Here is an 18,197-nt window from a genome sequence, read left to right on the forward strand (position 1 = left end):
AACATAAAAACACAAGAATCAGTGAAAATGAAAATGTCAAAAACAAATATCAAAACCAAAGAAATTTATTTCCGTCAACAAAAATACAGAATACAAAATGACACTGGTCCCATGGGCCCTCTGAACGTACTAAAGACAGGCACAGGCTGCTGCAACCCCAGCCAAAGCTGCTCTGCTAATTCATAAGAATCTCCATTTGCACCAGTCTTGCGTTCGTGTCTCCCGATGTTCTGTATGGGATCATCCCAGCAAACATTATCAGTGCACGAGCTTGAGACTGAAGTTGCTAAAAAACAGAAAAACAAAGTATGGTTACTTTAGTATTAAAAATAATACAATGATACAATACTCTTCAAATGAGCACATGTAATCTATATTCCTCAGAGCTGCTTTCTGGAAAAGGGGTCTCTGCATTTTGAAGAGAATCCAATTATTCCCTTTTCCAACCATTAAAAGCATGTCAAGTTACCCTTCTGCTTAAAAAAAATAATCCCATTTATTTGAAAACACCTAAGAAAAAACATTTTCAGCAATGTGGGTCATTGCTGTACAGCAGCAATCTTGTAATTTCTGCATGAAGTGGGCTTTCCCAGGGCAACAGGATTCCTTTCCCACCTTGCAAAACAAAGCTGATCTGTTGAAATGCAGCATTAATGTTCTCAAAGCAGAAGCACTAGAAACAAATCAGAGATGCCACACAAACCTGGAGATCTCCAGCATCACCTGCAACATAACAATCTCCTCAAAAGCTCTTCCTGCCAATAACACAATGACAGCAGAGGCACCAAGCCCACTCAGTTTGTCCAAAGCAACCAAACCCCTTCTTGCACACCAGAAGACCACAGAACAGCTGAAGGAATTCAGGAATAATTTGTTTAATTTGTTAAAACAGTTATTAAAGTCATTCCAATAACTGGTAGGAATTAAGAGAATACAGAAAACCCAAATCTTTGTATAAAGCTGTTCAGACTGCTTAAGCACCTCAAAATTACTGTACTAGAAGATCCCACTGTTCAAATCCTGCTTTCACCTACAGACTGCAGGGAAAGCCAAAGGTTTTTAAGTTGCTGTTGGCATGTAGATGGTAAATCTGATATCTGAGAAGGGACTGAAGTCCATTGCATGTTTGGGAATTGTTATAAATACCATCCCCGATGCCTCTTTGGCATTTTTGCCAAATTCCACCCCTTTTTCAAGTTGATGTTAAACTAGGCTGTTATTAAACAGCCACAGAGAAGCTTTGGAGGCTGAAAATGGAAAATCTGGGACTGACCTAATTGCTAACATCTCCCAGGACAGTTTCCCTCCCCAGCTGTCAGTTACCACCAGTGGACTGGCAACTTGACAAGGTGGCCTGGAAATCATTTATTCTGTTCCAGTCACAGTCTCCCAGCCTGCTCCCAAATGTGTTACAGAGTGAGGCCTTGTAATTACATCTGAGCTGCTGCTTTTCAGTGGAGGTCAAAACAGGTGGCAGATTAAAAAAAAAAAAAAAAGGCACGTCAAGGTATCTGACTTTGGGGTAAAGTACTAAGAGGCAAAAACTCACCATGACTAAGAAGGGCTGAGGAATGGTGTGTGAGTTACTGTTCTCTTTACCTTTACAGCAGCAATGATACCAGAGCTGGCCTATTTTTAAAAATAAAAACAGTACTTTGGGAAGAACAAACAGAGGTTTGCAGAGGTTAAGAGCGGCCTGAAGGTCTAGATGTTCTATTGGCTGTAATTACTTCATGAACATTACAGTTACTTGCAATTTTAAGTAAGACCATAGATAATTTAAAATAAAAATAATTCCATTCCATTCATGACCTAATTTTGCCAAGATAATGCCCTTGGGCTGCTCCAGGGAGTTCACCACCCCTGACTGGGGTGAGGAGTCTATGACATTGCTGTCATGCACTCACAGCATCTGGGTCAGGGCTGTCACTGCAGCCACGGTTTCCAGCACTGCAGGCTGGACTCCCTGCAATCTCTGCCTGAAATCTGAGAAAATGGATCAAGCCAAGTGGGACAGGACTTTGTTCTCTCATTCCCAAATTAATTAATTATATACATAAAAGAAAAAATACTCAAAACACAGCTTGGGTGATTTCATTCTGAAATAAACACAATGCAGAAGTGCCAGCTCTAACCCCAAACTTCATTTTTTCTAAGTAAAGTCTAGTCCACCTCCAAAGTGGGACAGAAGATGTTTAGCAGAGAGCATTACTGAGTTCAGGGGGGGCTCCAGCAGCACTACTCCTCTTCATCCTGCCTGTGCTGCCAGGTCCATGCTGTTCCTGCCAAAGTCCCACCCACAGCAAGAGGATCCTGCTCAGGGTGGTTGGTAGAGCAGTACTTGGCACCAGAGGGCAAACTCAAGGGCTCTGATTTCCTCTCTGGGGGACGTTGTTCCCCAAAATGTAGAATAACCCTCAGTGTTACAAACAGCAACTATCTTTTCTTCTGATAAACAGAGGGATCTGAATCTCCCTGTTCTGATGGATCTAAAGGAAAGCCAGGGATTTCAAAGACCTATTCAAGGAAAGGTAATTTTTCACTTGTACTGTCTACTGGGCAATGTGCCAAGACTGTTAAAGCTTCTGAAAGGGTCTGATTTCCCTGTAAATTTGCTTCCCCAGAGAATATGGAAAAGCTGCCCTTCTCCCAGGGAAGTTCAGGAAACAAATTCCTGTCACCCACAGTCTGCTGAAGCTCATGTCTGCCATCTCTGTGCAGGTGAATGAGATTTTGCTGAAGAAACACCTCTCTTCTCACATCTGTAATGCCCTCATTTCTTCACACCATTAAAATTGCCTGAGATGCCTCCCAAATGAAATAAACTAAATTCCCTGCTCCTGCAGTCTTGGAAGAAAGTCTTCAGGGTAAGAAAAAGGAGCAACACATGCTAAAAGCCATTCTTCTCCTACCTTCCATGTGCCCATTCCTGGTATTTTTTTTCACATGCAAATCTTTAGGCAGATGGGAGCTATACAGTGGTAGTTTTGTTTTTGTTTCTCTTGCTAATCCTACATTAGCAGATTTATGTTCTCTTGTGACATTCCAGTCACATAGCTGTTCTCTCATCCTCTCCTTGACAGCAGAGGCAGTGGACACTCGTCCCCTCTGATGGCAAAGCACAGCTTGTACTGCACATGGCAGCCAGAAATCTGTGACTCAGAAACCTGGTGTCCCAACATCACTGACACCCTGCTGCCATGAGATCCCATCACAAGGCCTGGAGCATGATTAACAAAACTTGAAGCCTGAAATAAAGAAAACTTTCAAGGGTTTGTAACAAGGTACATCATCAGTTGATCTCCACAACTGTGATAGCATGAGAGTGCAGGGCAAGTTTATGAAGCAGTGCTCACACTGAGCACACTGAGGATATGATACAATATCGTGGTGGCCTCCTTCCACACAAACCTCTGCTAGCAGAGCTGCTAATCCAATCCCCAATCAACCCATGGTATTCATCCTGAGCTGACATCTGACAGCACTCCATCCCTATGGAGATGGTAAATCCTTCTACATGAGGCATAAAAATGAAATCACAAAATCAAAACGAACAGCTCACTTGGAAAGCAAGGAGCTAAGGCACTCTTTGCTCTGTGCCAACCTTGTGAAGACACACAGCAGGTAACAGATTGTGTTTGCCTGGGACCTCTTCACACATGCAGAGTTTAAGGTGGGAGAAGCCCAAGCAGTGTGTACCCTTCTCCAGTGCTGCTGATCTAGAGTACAAGCACCCCTGTGAGGCAGGATCCTGTAGCTCTCACAGGCTGTGCCCCAAAGACAAAAGCTGTACCATTACCTGTGCCTTTTCTTTTTCTGTGTAATTTTAAAATGCTACTAAGATTTTTACCAATATTACAATTTACAGATCAAAGGCATTGCTGCAGCTGACTATAACCCAGAATAAAGCTGGCTATGGCCCAAAATTGGTTTTTCACTGTAGAAAGGAGTTGATATTTATTTTCTAATCTGTTAAGACAGGCTGAATGGTTTGGCATTGGTTTCAAGTGCTGCCAGCAGCAGCTTTAATTTATTAAGAGTTACAAGACCAAACCTGGCTGGAATAAAGCTGTGAACCCTTCTGCTCAACCCCACACGCTGGCAGGTGAGTACTCACAAATCTGGCTGTGCATGTTTAAATGCCACCTATTCTGCAGCTTGCTGGAGGTGGAGGCTCCCATCAGGGGCTTGGGGAAATGCCTCTGCACCAGCTCAAGCAGTTAAGTAAAACTGACTGATGTAATGCATTTCAACAGCAGCCTGACCAAGTACTGCTGCAAGCTGCCCACTTCCCACAGGGGCAGCAGAACAATGCTGGCATACACCAAGGGGATGTGCCTGAGCATCTTGGTGTTTCACCCAAGAAAACTTGGAAAATGCTGGACTGCATCACTACAGAAGCAAGCAGAGGGGAAGAGTCAAAGGTGGCCTTTCTACCAGCTTAGTCAGATGAAAGGAGGGGCGATCAGGTGCTTAAAAAGCAACAGATCAGTTGTCAAGGCAGCAACATCAGCCATCCTAGAGACATTGCACTGTTCCCATTTGCTTTACTATCTAAGATTCCACTAAGAAGCAAAGTGAACACTTGTTTTCTCTTGCTAGGAGGTGAATATAGACGTAATACCTCCATAAGCTCAATGTCATAGACTCAGAATGGCTTAGGCTGAAAGGGACCTTAAAGATCATCCAGTTCCAACCTTTCTTGACACAAAGGTGAAGGCATCAGAGACCACCCTTGAGACTAAGTAACTGGGCAGTAGACCAAAGTAGCTCAGTAGACCAAAACTCCAAGTAACTGAGCAAGCCAAAATCAAGACCATTGGAGATTCACAGTTACTTGAAGCCCAGTCTCTTGAAATCAGCAGAATAGGATATAGGAAACCTCATAAGAAAGTGAGGATTATGTTCTTACCGAATCTCTGTCTTCCATTACCCGCTGGGGTCTGGCAGGAGTGGTTGGGCTTGTGCCTTTCATCCTCTTATACTTGGTGAATAAAATATTCATGGTTGCAAGCAGGACCTCAGATAAATTGTGTTTGATCTACACAAAGGAGGGGGAAAAAAATACATTGCAGCAAAATCAGGTTGACAGAACCATAAGCCTTACTATAGAGATTCCTGTAACAATCATAGCTGTAATGGTTACCCCTACTATGACTGCATCATCCAGCACAAACACTACCCAGAGTTTTGAGACAGACATGCCCAGTGGCTGCACTTTCATGTTGGATAGCAGCAGGTTAGATAAACCCAAAGCACCCAAATACACATGACTGCCATAAAAAGAAGTGTCACCTTCCAGTTAAAACAGTTCAAGAGCAGTAACAGCTTTCCACTATGCTTCATTTCCTAATACACAAATCCATTAATTCCTGTAATTTAGAGGGAGGGAAACAAACACCCTACAAAGTCTAAGTGAACCATTAAGAGCGTAGAAGAACTAAGTCACCAGCAAGTTAAAAGTTTTCAGTATTCTGAATTCTTGAATGAAACTTCAGTAAGTTCAGGCTCACATCTGCAGATACACCTTCTTCAAAAGGGAGACAGGATTTCTGGGTAGGGAATTCTAGTGCTTAAAAGAGCAGCATTAAGAAGTTTCAAGCCAAGAGCCTACGTGTATGAAATAAAAAAATAATCTCATCCTTTTTCTCCGCTAAAGAATAAGAATGATGAGATGACAAGGTTTTAAGATCCTTTTAACAAAGCAAAAGGCTTTAGGAAGCTAAACCCAAGACATTACTTACTTCATCACTGAAATTCCGGAAGGCAGCGACTCTCTCCTTGACGCAATCTTGGCTGAGAGGTACAAGCTTCAGGCGTTCAATAATCTTCAAAAAGAAAAGCAGGGATCAGGACAGATAATCAGCATTCTATGTACCATATACTAATAAAGTGTGTTTCTGAAGTACTAATTAAATGCTTGTTTCCATTCAAAAGAAATAATTTCACTGTCATTTATTGATTTATCTCCTCGCTTTGTTGAGCAACAGGAATACTTTGTTCAATGTCTACAAAATAGCTCCAGGAAGATCATCCTGCTTATCAAGCAACAGGGAAGAAACACCTTTTTAAATTCCTGTAACACTGCAGTCCCTTCTAACTCATTAAATACAACTTTTAAAGGGATGTTATTTGAGACATTCTGGGCTTTCAAGGGCATTAGGAAGGCTACACTTCAAACAGAACTCTTGAAACTTACATCAAAGGCCCTGTCGATGTGACCAGAGTGATATTCATCAAAAAATGTGATTAAGTCCAGCAGAAGGTAGAATGTGGAGTCGATGGATTTCTTTGCACTTATCCCCTGCGCTTTGTACCTGAAAGAAATTGTTTTACAATTTTATTGTGCAAAATGGCAACTGTTTGTAAGTGTGCGCTTGCAATTCTTGGAAGTGGAGACATCAAACTCAAGGACAGAGTGCATTTAACAAAGGACAGCTTTAATTTCCCCTAAGCAAGAGGCAGAATTTTCACAGGTTGGGGCTTTTTAAAAACACTGTTAATCACTTCCAGTTTTGCATCAAATCCAACATTTGTTTCCTTTAAAAAGTTTACATTCCCCACATTCATGTGGAAACAGTGCCAGGCAGCAGAAACCTGCAAGGCAAGCTCTGTACAGCATGTTTAACATGCTGCTTTACAGCAGACAATCCTCCGGCACAACTACCTCCTTCAGGCAAGAAGTTAAGACTTAAAAGATGGATTAAAGCTCCTGCACACTCTCGGGAGCTACACTGGCTGTGGGATGAACTGGAGGGCTGCCTGCTCTCACTCCTAACTGCATAAGGGCACAAAGAAGCTGTTTCTGCAAGAATGGTGCTGCAGATGAGGAAATCTTGCAGCCTCTTGCTGCATCCCTACAGCACAGTCATCAGGACAGTACACAAGGAATAGCCCTGTCTTACACTTAACTGGCAAGATGATGTGCTAGTCAGAACTGCTCTGGTTTGGAATCACCCAGATATGCAGCTGTGAAGTGGCATTATTGCACAGTAGCATTTAGTGCTTTCAGACAGATCAAAGCATGGAGCAAACCAAAAAAGCCCATTATAGCCTTTGCTGAAGTTTTAACTCAAGCCATAGATTTAATTCTCTTTAATGTCTGCCATCAAATCAGTCTCTCACTAAGTCAACACAGCACCAATTTTCACTTGATCCTAGCCTGCCTAAATGAAGGAAAGGCTGACTAGAAGGAGTTACTGGCAAATGCCACTTGTCAAAAGAAGAAAGGCAAAGGCCTCTGATGGAAATAAATACAGTCCTCTATTTGTCTTCTCAATTTCTAAGTGTCAGCAAGTGGGCTTGGTTTATTTTTATTCTCTCTGCAGCTCAATGGTTGATAAAAACCAGTAAGGCATTTCTCATAGGTATCTACATTTTGCTCTAGTAAAATACAGAATTGCCCTTGGCAGTCGCCGTGACAAAGGCACATGGCAGTCACCAAAAGGTGATGATTTAAAAAAAAAAATCATGGACATATTTTGCAACTGCAGCTTTTCAGATCAGGTTATTCTTAACTTCTAGCTGCTAGTGAATCTTGAGTACTGATGTCTCTCAAGCACATACCCTAATTAGTATACAGACATGGCAGTGGACATTCCTTTCTTTTGGAGTTGCTTCCTTACTTTTCTGGACACCACACAGTACTTGGCTAATACAACAGGCTGTGGAAATGAGGTCCACTGCTTGCATTAGCCATACCCAGCTCATCTTAAATAATCCCTTTTCAGCTTTCATTAAAGCAGCAGTTTTCAGACAGGTACTGAACTATTGTTACAACTCAAAACTACTGGGTTTGTAGCTCTCTCTTAATACTACTTCAAACAAGTGAAATGAATGCAAAGACCTAGAGACTGTTACAATATTTTGCTTTAAAAATAATATAAAACATATATTTACTGCTCCTTAACAGACTATCTCCAGATGACAATCCTGATTCACCCACAGAAAATTTCTTGCCAAATTTACCTAACTTGCCCCTGAAGATTTCTGGTTTCAGTACTGCAAGCCATCATGAGCAGGACAGGGTAAATTCTGACCTCTTGTCTTTCTAAATATACTGCTGTGGATGCCACAGTCCAGCCTGCAGAAACAACGTCAGGAACTAACATGTACAGCACTGACAGTCCCAGGTCATGTTGAGGTGTATCACCCAGTCCTGCCCTTACCTGAGTCTTACCTCTCAGCAATGGAATGAGCCATGTTCTTCAACCGCTCCTTGTTTGACTGGGGAGTGCTGATCTGGGGAACAACTGGACTAAGGAGCTTGTTCATCAGTTCTAAAACTTTGTCAGGGTTCTGTTGGCATTAAAGTTACACAAACAGAAGGAGCATTATGGAACGTGGTGTCTTGATCTCATTGAAAAAGCAGCAAAATCTCATGCAGTGGTGCCCACTGCAAGCCCAGAGCCACTTCTCTCCCATAAAGAGTCAAGATCATATTAGCTACAAGCAACATACTGCTGCTGGGTCACATGAAAAAGCACTTCCCCCTAGCTTTTCTCTAAAACAGTGGTTATGGTTGTATCCACTTCTATTTCAAAGGGAAACAAGAGTACTCAGCATAAAGACCAACTATTTTAGACTTCAATGTCTATGAAATTGGAGGAGTACACTCCAGGTAAATAACTGCACTAGACAAAATTAAATCATGAGCGGGGGACTCTCTTCAAAAGAGCACCTTGATCAGGAGCCACAATGTCCTAAATCAGAATCCCCAGAGCGCAATCCTGGATTTGCTAACTAAAACACCTTTTCACACAGCCATTCTTACAACAGCAAAAATAAGCTGCTTGAGTAAGGGAAATACAACCACCAAGATGAAATTTAACCTCCTAATCACAGGTAGAATGTTTGGAAGGGAAAAAGGTGAACAAAGTACATACTTAAGGCAGCACACAAGACATATACCTTTGCAAGGTCATAAAGTTTTGCAGCCTCTTCAAACAATCCTTTATTCTCTGCTGCAGAAGCCACTTTGTTAATAATGGATTTTGTGTCACTTGTAAACTTGTCTATCACTCCAGGCTAAAGAGGTGAGACAAAAATGAAAAGAGAAAAGAGGAATCAGAAGGCTGAAACACTCCAGAATATTCTGTCAAGGCAATGAATATTTTACATGCTGGTTTATGATTGGAATGGCCTGTACATTTCCACAGGAATGTACTAAAGTGAGACATTAAAAATCGAATGAGCTCTTGCAAGAGGTACTCTCTCCTAAATGGGAGTCAGCACTGAGACATCCTTGATTTCTAATTCATTCAAAGTGACCCAGATAAAATAACTCAGAGCTGTTAATTGCTGATGACACAGAGAAGAAAACACAAGACTTCAGCCTGTAGCATTCCAGGGATTTCAGGGATGCAGTTTGTTTATACTGGCATGACAGGTTGCAAGTGAAATCCCACACAGATAAATGAAAGGGCAACAAAAATTTTAAAACAAATAATTAACATATTGGGAAAAAAAAGAGATGAAAGAGTTAAGAATATCTGGAAATTACCGTAGTTGAAGATGCAAAAAATAAGATTATATAATCTAGAATAATTTATTTTAAACTGAGAATTTTTGGTTTCACATCAAAGAAAGTGCAAAAAGCAAAATATTTGTAAAGATTATCAAGTTATGTTGCTCTCTTATATGCAGTCTTACTAATTTTGAAATGACAAAATAAAGACATTCAAAAGAAATTCCTGCCAGAAATAACTTTCCTCCCCTGTTTTTGACAGCAGTGTGAGCCCTAATCTTAAAATTAAGATGTAAATTATTCTGCAGTCTGCTTTACATAGAAATCTTCCAGAGTTGTCACAGCAAACAGGAAAACTTCACTGATGATCTAAAATTTTCATCATTTGCATCCACTCTCCTGTTTCCAGGTAAAGCCTTAGGGTTTCCTTTATCTTCTTACTGTGTAATCTTACACTTTACTATTAGGAGACTGCTTTTACACTGGAAGTAAGATCTGTCACATCTAAAACTACTTATTCTCACCTATATGCAGGTCAGATGAGCTGTGGCTATACCTGTAGTCTGTTAGCCCACAAATCTCTCTTTAATTGCAAGGATTTTTCAAGGACTGCAATATATTTCTTATGTGAGGTAAATGAGGATGTCATAAATAATTTTCACATGCACACCCTGGTTAGCAGAACACTCTCCCACACCCACTTAAACTAAACTCCATTTCCTACTGGGAAGACAAAATTGGATCTCACTGAAGTTACTTGATGCCATTTGCTTTTTCAGTTACACCAGCTGCCTAGAGGAACGTAGTCTGCCCTGCAGTTCCTGACCCACCTTTTGTTAGGGCAGGTCACAGATTATTCTGTAAAAGGATCTCATACTGGGAGAACTTGAATATATTCAAACACAGTAATACTTTAGCTAGTGAAAAACAAAGAGAAGCAAAATAGCCTCATGACTACACTGGAAATCACACACAGATTGTACTTTTAATGTAAAATATGAATGAACTCACCTTCCTACTACCATCCTTTTCCAGCTTTCCAAGAATCATATCAAACTATATCCACAGAGGTGTAAAGTAAGAAAAAAAGGAAACAAAAATAGAGATGAATTGCACATATTTCAAAACGTATTTTTTAAGTACAAAAACACAGTCATGAATGAAAATCAGTGACCAATGTAAAAACTATTTGTAACTAAATAACAGGCAAAAAGACACGATTAAATGTCTTAAAGATAATGCCATTGCAAGATTTTCTGTCATCTGTGTCTGCATCAGGCAGAAAGAGTAACCAACTCTAAGACTGTCCTGACTAATAAAGATTTTAATGAAGCAATGAATTTCAGTTTAACTGAGGAAGGCAAAACACGGCCAAACGCACCTCTCTGCTTTCAATTACTATTTCACTAACGCAACGCAAGAACATGTTCTCTCCTTGGCTGTCCTTCTCGTTCCTGTAAAACAAAAGAGAGGGAGGAAGGTACTCCTGTTCCTGAAAACTTTCCAGATAAGAATAACAAAGCTGTAATAACTAGGAGAATATCTAAAGACATACATTAGCTCCTACCTGAGAAAGTAAAAGTATTGCAGAGCTTCCCTTGGATCTGTTGATTCAAACTTACGGGTGTAAAGCATCAAAAGCCGCACAAAATTTAAACGTCTGACACCAGGAGGGTCACCAGCTTCATGGCTTACTGCAATATCAGAAACAGCACTGTCAGAGAACCTAATGCCAGGAAAATGCTGATCTTCATCTCAAATTAGTCATAACCATGATCGAGAGCTCTAATACAACTAAAACAATTAACTTTCATGAGATTGTTCTGATAAATCTTTGATCAACCACATAGGCCTACAGTTTTTAGAGGGTACTCTGAGGGCTAAGAAAATATTCCTTTAATTGTAAGGTAAATAGGACTTACATAGCTGAGCACTCTGTCCAGATGCTTTCAGAAGCAATTTTAACTCAAACAGGACTAAAGCAACGTGAACAGCGTGACAGCGCAAGCGCTCTGTCCGGAAAAGAAAAGCAATTGCAGCTTCAAACTGTGCTGTCAAGAACAACACTTGGAAGTAGAGGAAAGGTGGCTGGTTCACTGCAAAATGTGATTCACCTGAAAAATAAAAAAAATCACAAGACATGGGGCATTTTCACATCATTTTCATGATTTTTCAATCAGAGATGACAGACAGTGGATGCTTCCTGTCACAGTGCATCGTTACTGTTCATTAGGTGTCAGCCAAATAAGCACAGTACACAAAACTGAATTCCTAACCACACATCAGTGGCTCACCTACAACTGTGCCACTGCAGATTTATCATGAATAACCACAGCATAAAGACATTCGAGAAGTGAAACAGAATAAACTCAGAAAAGTTCCTTTGTTCTTTTCAGACAACAAACCACCAACTCTGATCAACTGTGATAGATTCTCTAAAGACCACAAACTTTTTGTCTTCATTTCTACTCGCACCAATTGGTACAAATAATGTCAAAAACCTGAATTTTCCTACTCAGTGACACCAACAGTAGTTTATTATATTTCTTTTCCACACATTTTTATCTGAATGTGAGTGATACTACTAACTAGAAAGCTGTGGAGAATCAAATTTGGTATGTTTTGGACAATTCCAAGTAACTTAATTTTGACTGACTGGAAGACAATTACAGAAAAATCTATTCTGTGGATGCTCTTAAAACCTTCTTAAGTGGAAGGAAGTGTGACTTGGGTCCCCAGAAATTTGCTTGAAATACTAACTTAAGGGAAAAGATGAACACCAGATGCACACAGAGGAAAAGCTTGGAAATACGTGCCTACATTAATTAGGTAGTGACTGCTTTTCTGTTCTGTATTCCCAAAGCTGGAAGTTCTGCTAAAGGACTTTTGCATATTTATGGTGAGAGAAAGCAACCCACAATTAATAGATAAAGGACAGCAGCAAAATGTTGCTCACAGATGAGTATTAACTGTCTGGATTGCTGGGAAAATATGGGACTCGTTCATCATGTCTTACTGGTCCGCTGTGCCTCCAGGGAAGCAGGCTGTCCATGGACACCCTGAAGATGCCTGTCACTAGTGGAGAGCTGCAGGGTTTTTGTGCAGTCTGGAGTTTGTGAAATAACAACTGGAAAGTGTCCTCAGCAGAAAAGCAAAGCCCCAAGTAAGACATCACTCTGTAGTTTCTCACCATAGTCTTCCAGCAGCTGCTTCTGGAACTGTGATAGCGTAAGCCGGTCCTGTGGGGCGCTCGTGCCACCATCATCAAAACACACTTGGTTCAGCTAAAAAAACACATCCAAAAAGGAGAAGCACAAGTATTTCCCTTTGCACAAGCAATGCACTCAGAAGATATTAATTCCATCTGAGCCTCTCCTAGGATTTGACCACCTGGCTAGAAACTGCATCTAGTCACAACATCAGCTCCATCCACTGCTGGGAAGCAAAAACCTCTAATGCAGCAACAGCTGAAATCCATGCAGACATAACCCCAGGGTCTGTCTCCATCCTTGCCAGCAAACTGGGATGCTGGGACTCTGAATGCTCTCAAGCAGCATTTTTTGCCACAAATACAATATTAACAAATACATCATTCTACCACCCTTTTTCTGATAAAGGGGAGAAACAGGTACCAACCAGTATCTATCACGCCCTTACCAAAACTGTAAGGACTTCGGAGACATGGACAGCATTGTCTTTGGTCAACTCACACTGACATTTCAGACATCCACCCAGGAAGGAGAATTCAAGGAATTCTCACTATAGCAAGCCAATACTACTTATAAAAACAGCTGACAAACATCAGTGTCAAATGAAGAACATGACACTTCCAAAAACAACTGTACCCAAACTAACACTGGCAGCACAGAGGGTAACAGAACAGCCCTGGGATTCAGGTTCTCAGCCCTGCATTATCTTCAAGGTCAGGTCATATGCACTACATTGATGCAAAACACTAGATCTAGAAGTAGGAATGGTAGCAGAGCAGTGGAGAAATGTGGTACCATTTAGACCTGTTCTTACAAAAAAAAAACCCCAAAAAACAAAAAAACAACCAAACACCACAACCCAAATACCAGACTTACTTTTAGCCAAAGATAATCTTCTGTTTTATCAGCAACTTCACTCTGATTGTCTGTAATGTCACAACGGCCAATAATACAATAAACAGCCCTTTTGTAGGGGTCAGTGTTATTTCTCAGAGCTCGTCTGTAATGAAGACGCAGTTTATTTTCTGTAGCAGGAGACAGTCTAAGGAAAAAAAAAAGATTAAAGACATGAAACCTATTTTCCCTGTATGTGGAAACCTGGATACAAATCAATGTAAATAGGTGCATAGCCACAGAAAAGGCACGATGCCAGTAAGCACTGGTCAATATTTCTTGCACTTTCTGTTCATACCTCTAGGTAAAAATTTTGCACACATTAATTTAAACACATAATTCAAGTTATGGAGGATCATCTTCAAATGCTCACTGCAGGGAAAGAAACCACATATCACAATCTCTTAAGGGGTACATTAATACTGTCACATTTGAACTATTTTCAGCTGACTCTGCTATTGCATAATTTCAGAAAAAGAGTGCTCACAACATCTTTGGAAGTCTTTGTGTTAGTAACTAACAAGTGAGTAGGTCATTGTACCATAAGGTCTTTTAGGAGAGAGACTTTCATCATTATTAAACACTGTCATAATGTACTTTGTCATTCTTTTTTTCTCGCAACCTCTTGTTGAGCATTTTACAGAATTTAATCAATAAAATGTTCTTAGACTAAGGCACTGTTTGTCAAATCCATAGGCAGAGCACTTTTTCATACCTCTAGCAAACACAAATCTATTATGTTGTACCTCATAAAAGTGCAATGAAAACAGTGACAGTACCTTCAACTAGATTTCTGCAACAACCTTGATATAATGAATACTTCTAGATACTCTCTATAAAACAGGTTGATTTAGAGAAGAATACCATGGCATACTCGGTAAATGGCACTTGGATTTTTATCCTTTCAGTTTATTTTGTTAGCTTGGTTAGTTGTTTTTTATTTGTTGTTGGTGGTGGTGGTTTTTTTTTTAGATTCACTGCAAGTGGAAAGATGGAAAGCAAAACCACTGTGGAGTTCAGAGCACACCCTAGGAATCCACTAACTCAACCACTTTGCTACCACTTCAGCAGCAGTTTGGCCAATGGCCTCTGTCCAGTGCTGTACAGCAAAAACTGTAAGAGGAGAATAAACAGAAGAAAGATGTGAGAGTGAGGCCTCTAAAGGTTCTAGCAAACACTACTTGCTTTTCCTATGTAGCATTCTTATGAAATTTTTTTATGTAGTAAAAAATGTTCCCCAAAGGAAATTCAGCTAAAATAAGCAACAGGGGAAATAAAAAGATACAGGATTCAAGACAGCAGATTACATCTGATCTACTGTATGCCATATCCCACTGTTAGACTGGGTTTATCCTTCTGTAAAAAAGTAAAGCTACACCACACAGTATTATTTCTGCAACGTAAATTTTTGAATATTTTCAAACAACTCTTCCTCTGTTGAGACTTCTCAGCTTCAAAGCCACAAATTAAAATATGCGAAGTTCTACATGTAGTTTAGGTAGGCAATATAAACATGAGGCAGCCATCACCACCAGAAGAGACCTGAGCTTTTTTGTATTTCTACCAAGCCACTGATAATTTCACTACTCCACAGCAACTCCCACCCCTCACAAAGATCCTACCTAGTTGCCCATTACCTTCTGTCTTTACTGTGCATGTACTCCTGGAACCAGGTTTTGAACTCTCCCAGCTGGTGCTGTGCCCGTTTCACCACGTGCATGGCTGCACTCAGATCTCCGCAGCGCATGCAGTAGTAAATCAGTGCCCACACAGGATGGCCCTCCACCTCTCCATCCTGAAAAGAAAACAGGACATACTTAATATTTTCTTAAAAGCAACACATTTGAATGATTTTTCTTTATCCTTTGCCTCGTTCATTATTCCTTAAACCCAAGCTCTTGTTGATAAAAACACTGTTTGTTACAGAAGCCAAAGGTCATGAGGGTTAAGTCCTGGAAAAGCTCTGCACATCTCAGCAATGCAAGGTGTGATTCTCTTCTTGTTGCCCAGATTTCCATACTGAGGGAGATTCTGCGAATCCCAGAATTAGCATGTGATATCCTCCCCACCAAGAGATGGATTTGGATTAGGCAACTGAAGTACTAAAAACATTTTTACTGAAACACAAAGATATGAAACTGATCACTGATCTCAGCAGGTAAGGAAGAGACAGCTAGACTAAGATATGTGTTATTTTTCATTTAACTTCTAAATAATTTTTCAACCCAGAATACTTATCTGATAATTTTGTAGATGCACAGCTATGCACTTTCTACTACATGCAGGTAAGAAAGGTTTTATCCAGATTTCTAAATAAAAGGCTCAGACTACAAGTCAGATGAATTCATTACACGTTTGGTGATGGTTTTACTATCTTACAACAAACATTAAAAAAAGAGAAAAAGCAAAACAGGGAGATTAAGTTACTGCTTTTTTTTGAACCATCATAATGATTTAAAATCATGCTTGTTGATTTCTAAGATTATGACCAGAAGACTTCATAATGTCTAGAATTTACAACTCAAGATACTGAGCACCCACCGTGCTTTGGGACTAGGTCTGAACTCGAGTGGTTTTGTCTGTAATTTCCCATTTTCCTAGTGAAAAATTCTAGAGAAGGACTAAGAGCCTGATGCCCTAAAAGCAACTGAAACAATATAAAAGCCACCAGAGGCAGCACTGGTTCCCCCTGTGTACCTGATGAACAGATTTGTGTTATTTTTGCTTGGTGGCTGACAGTGCTGGCCATACCTGCAGACCAGGGACAGACGCTGGGAGTTTGATGTTCAAGAAGCTGCGGACCAGCTGGTAGGTGCCTGGGACTCCACCCAGTTGAGCCTGGTGTAAGTTTCCAAAGACTGTCACAAAAGTGTAATTTTTGTAACTGGAAAACACCACAAGCAAAACAAAGGTGAACAGACTGAGACACGCCTGCCACAAAAACATCCACGGCCTTTCAGATCTGACAAAATTAACAATTTAAAGCAAATTAACTTGATGTTCAAGCACTATCATTACAACTAAGTGAGGCACAAATCTGGGCCAGTTTAGGAAGATCCTTGTATTCAGCAGTCTCAGAAGACACCATGCCTGGAGTCTGGTGGACTGCTCCAGGTTCAACTCTAAATTACATAGTTCCTCTTATTATATTATTGTAGTACAAAGTTAAACTCAAATATATAAATGGTGAAAAAGCCTTTCCACTCTAATACTTTAACTCCCAGTCCTATTATGGAGAACAGTTAAATACCACAGATGTGTCTGTCTCTCCTCCCTGCCCTATAGAAAAATATCAGCCTTAGGGCTATGAACTTACCAGAAGGAAATCCCAGAGAAAAAGGCAGTTTAGAGAAATATAAGTGGTAAAGGAAGCTTTAAAATAACCCACCAAAGCATTTAATCAAGGCAGATCAATTTAACAAATATTCATGTTTAGAAGCAGGAGCCTCAAAAATTTGTACACTGAAGAAAGACCTAAGTAAGCAGTATTAATAAATGATTATGAAATAATAATATGAAATAATAATTATTATGAAATAATAATAAATTAAGTTATTCTTTCTCTGCAGCTCATTAGACTTGTGGACCATCAGAAATCTGAAAGACTATATAAGCAGGTATCAGAGTATCTTGATAAGCAGAATTATGGCTAAGACAAGTGCATCATCCTCAGGACTTAAGATCACAATTGTTCCAAAGGCACTAATGTATGAACATCTGTGAGTGGCATTACATCTCTTCCATATATGAGTGAGAGGCTGGTGAGGCATGGAAACACCCTAGTATTAGCCAATTCCCACCAGGGAGAAGAAAAGCTATGAAGCAAGGCACAGGGTTTGGGCAAGGTTTTAATTAAGAAAAAAACCGAAAAAACCAAACCAAACCAAAAAACAAACAAACAAAAAGCCCACTAACAAAAAAAAAAAAAAAAAAAAAAAAAAAAAAAAAAAAAAAAAAAAAAAAAAACACCACCAAAAAAACCACCCAAGCCTGAGAGGCCTAATCACCACTGCTGGGAGCATTGGGGAAGCACTAGGTATAACTAACTTCAGTTAGCAGTTAATGGCACTGAGAAAATGTAGCAAGCTGGACATGTGGCAAAACAGGTTAAGAGTCACTGGCTCATTGCACTCTGCTGAGACAGAGGAACTGGGAACACGAGATCCTTCTGACGTGTCAGCTCCTCTGTGCACAGGCAGCAGCTGCCAACACCCCCAGGTGACAATGAGCACTGATGGGGTGTGACAACCAACTGTCAGGGCCAAGAAGACGCTGTGTCAGGAGGTGGAAGCATCTCTTCCCACAGTGCTGTGTCAGAGTGCAGTGCTTTCCGTGCTCCGATGCCATCTGTGTCATCCCTAACAAATGCCCACATACTACTCTGCAGTTACTGCTTGCATGGGCTGGAAGAGCCTGCTGGCATCACATTGGAGCTACTAGAAAAGAGACATTGCAATATCCACATGTGCAGTGAAGGGGCATTTGGCTTTGGGCAGCCTCACAGCTTGCAATTCTCTGAGAACTCTGCTGGTCAAGGAGCTTAGGCCCCCATAGGTACTTGCTAATACAAACAGCAAACCACTTTCTACTGCCTGAAAATCACTGCTACATGTCTCAACTTCAGCTTC

At 40.5% G+C, this 18,197-nt stretch overlaps 1 protein-coding gene across 1 annotated transcript in view; it reads right to left on the bottom strand.

The window, feature by feature from the left end:
* Positions 1-151: 151 nt before the first annotated feature.
* The window catches only part of NUP93 (nucleoporin 93), a 71,812-nt gene continuing 53,766 nt past the window's right edge, over positions 152-18,197 (bottom strand). The window contains exons 8-21 of the mRNA XM_062499919.1: positions 16,321-16,453; positions 15,207-15,364; positions 13,552-13,717; positions 12,657-12,750; positions 11,389-11,580; positions 11,034-11,160; positions 10,848-10,920; positions 10,478-10,522; positions 8,911-9,027; positions 8,180-8,298; positions 6,200-6,317; positions 5,745-5,828; positions 4,913-5,041; positions 152-286 (exon numbers count right to left, since the gene is read on the bottom strand). Of these exons, the coding sequence (XP_062355903.1) occupies positions 176-286; positions 4,913-5,041; positions 5,745-5,828; positions 6,200-6,317; positions 8,180-8,298; positions 8,911-9,027; positions 10,478-10,522; positions 10,848-10,920; positions 11,034-11,160; positions 11,389-11,580; positions 12,657-12,750; positions 13,552-13,717; positions 15,207-15,364; positions 16,321-16,453 (1,666 nt within the window). The 3' untranslated portion in view covers positions 152-175. The remainder of the gene's footprint in view (positions 287-4,912; positions 5,042-5,744; positions 5,829-6,199; positions 6,318-8,179; positions 8,299-8,910; positions 9,028-10,477; positions 10,523-10,847; positions 10,921-11,033; positions 11,161-11,388; positions 11,581-12,656; positions 12,751-13,551; positions 13,718-15,206; positions 15,365-16,320; positions 16,454-18,197) is intronic.

The sequence above is a fragment of the Cinclus cinclus genome, chromosome 11 (genome assembly GCF_963662255.1).
Source record: "Cinclus cinclus chromosome 11, bCinCin1.1, whole genome shotgun sequence".
Classification (NCBI taxonomy): domain Eukaryota; kingdom Metazoa; phylum Chordata; class Aves; order Passeriformes; family Cinclidae; genus Cinclus; species Cinclus cinclus.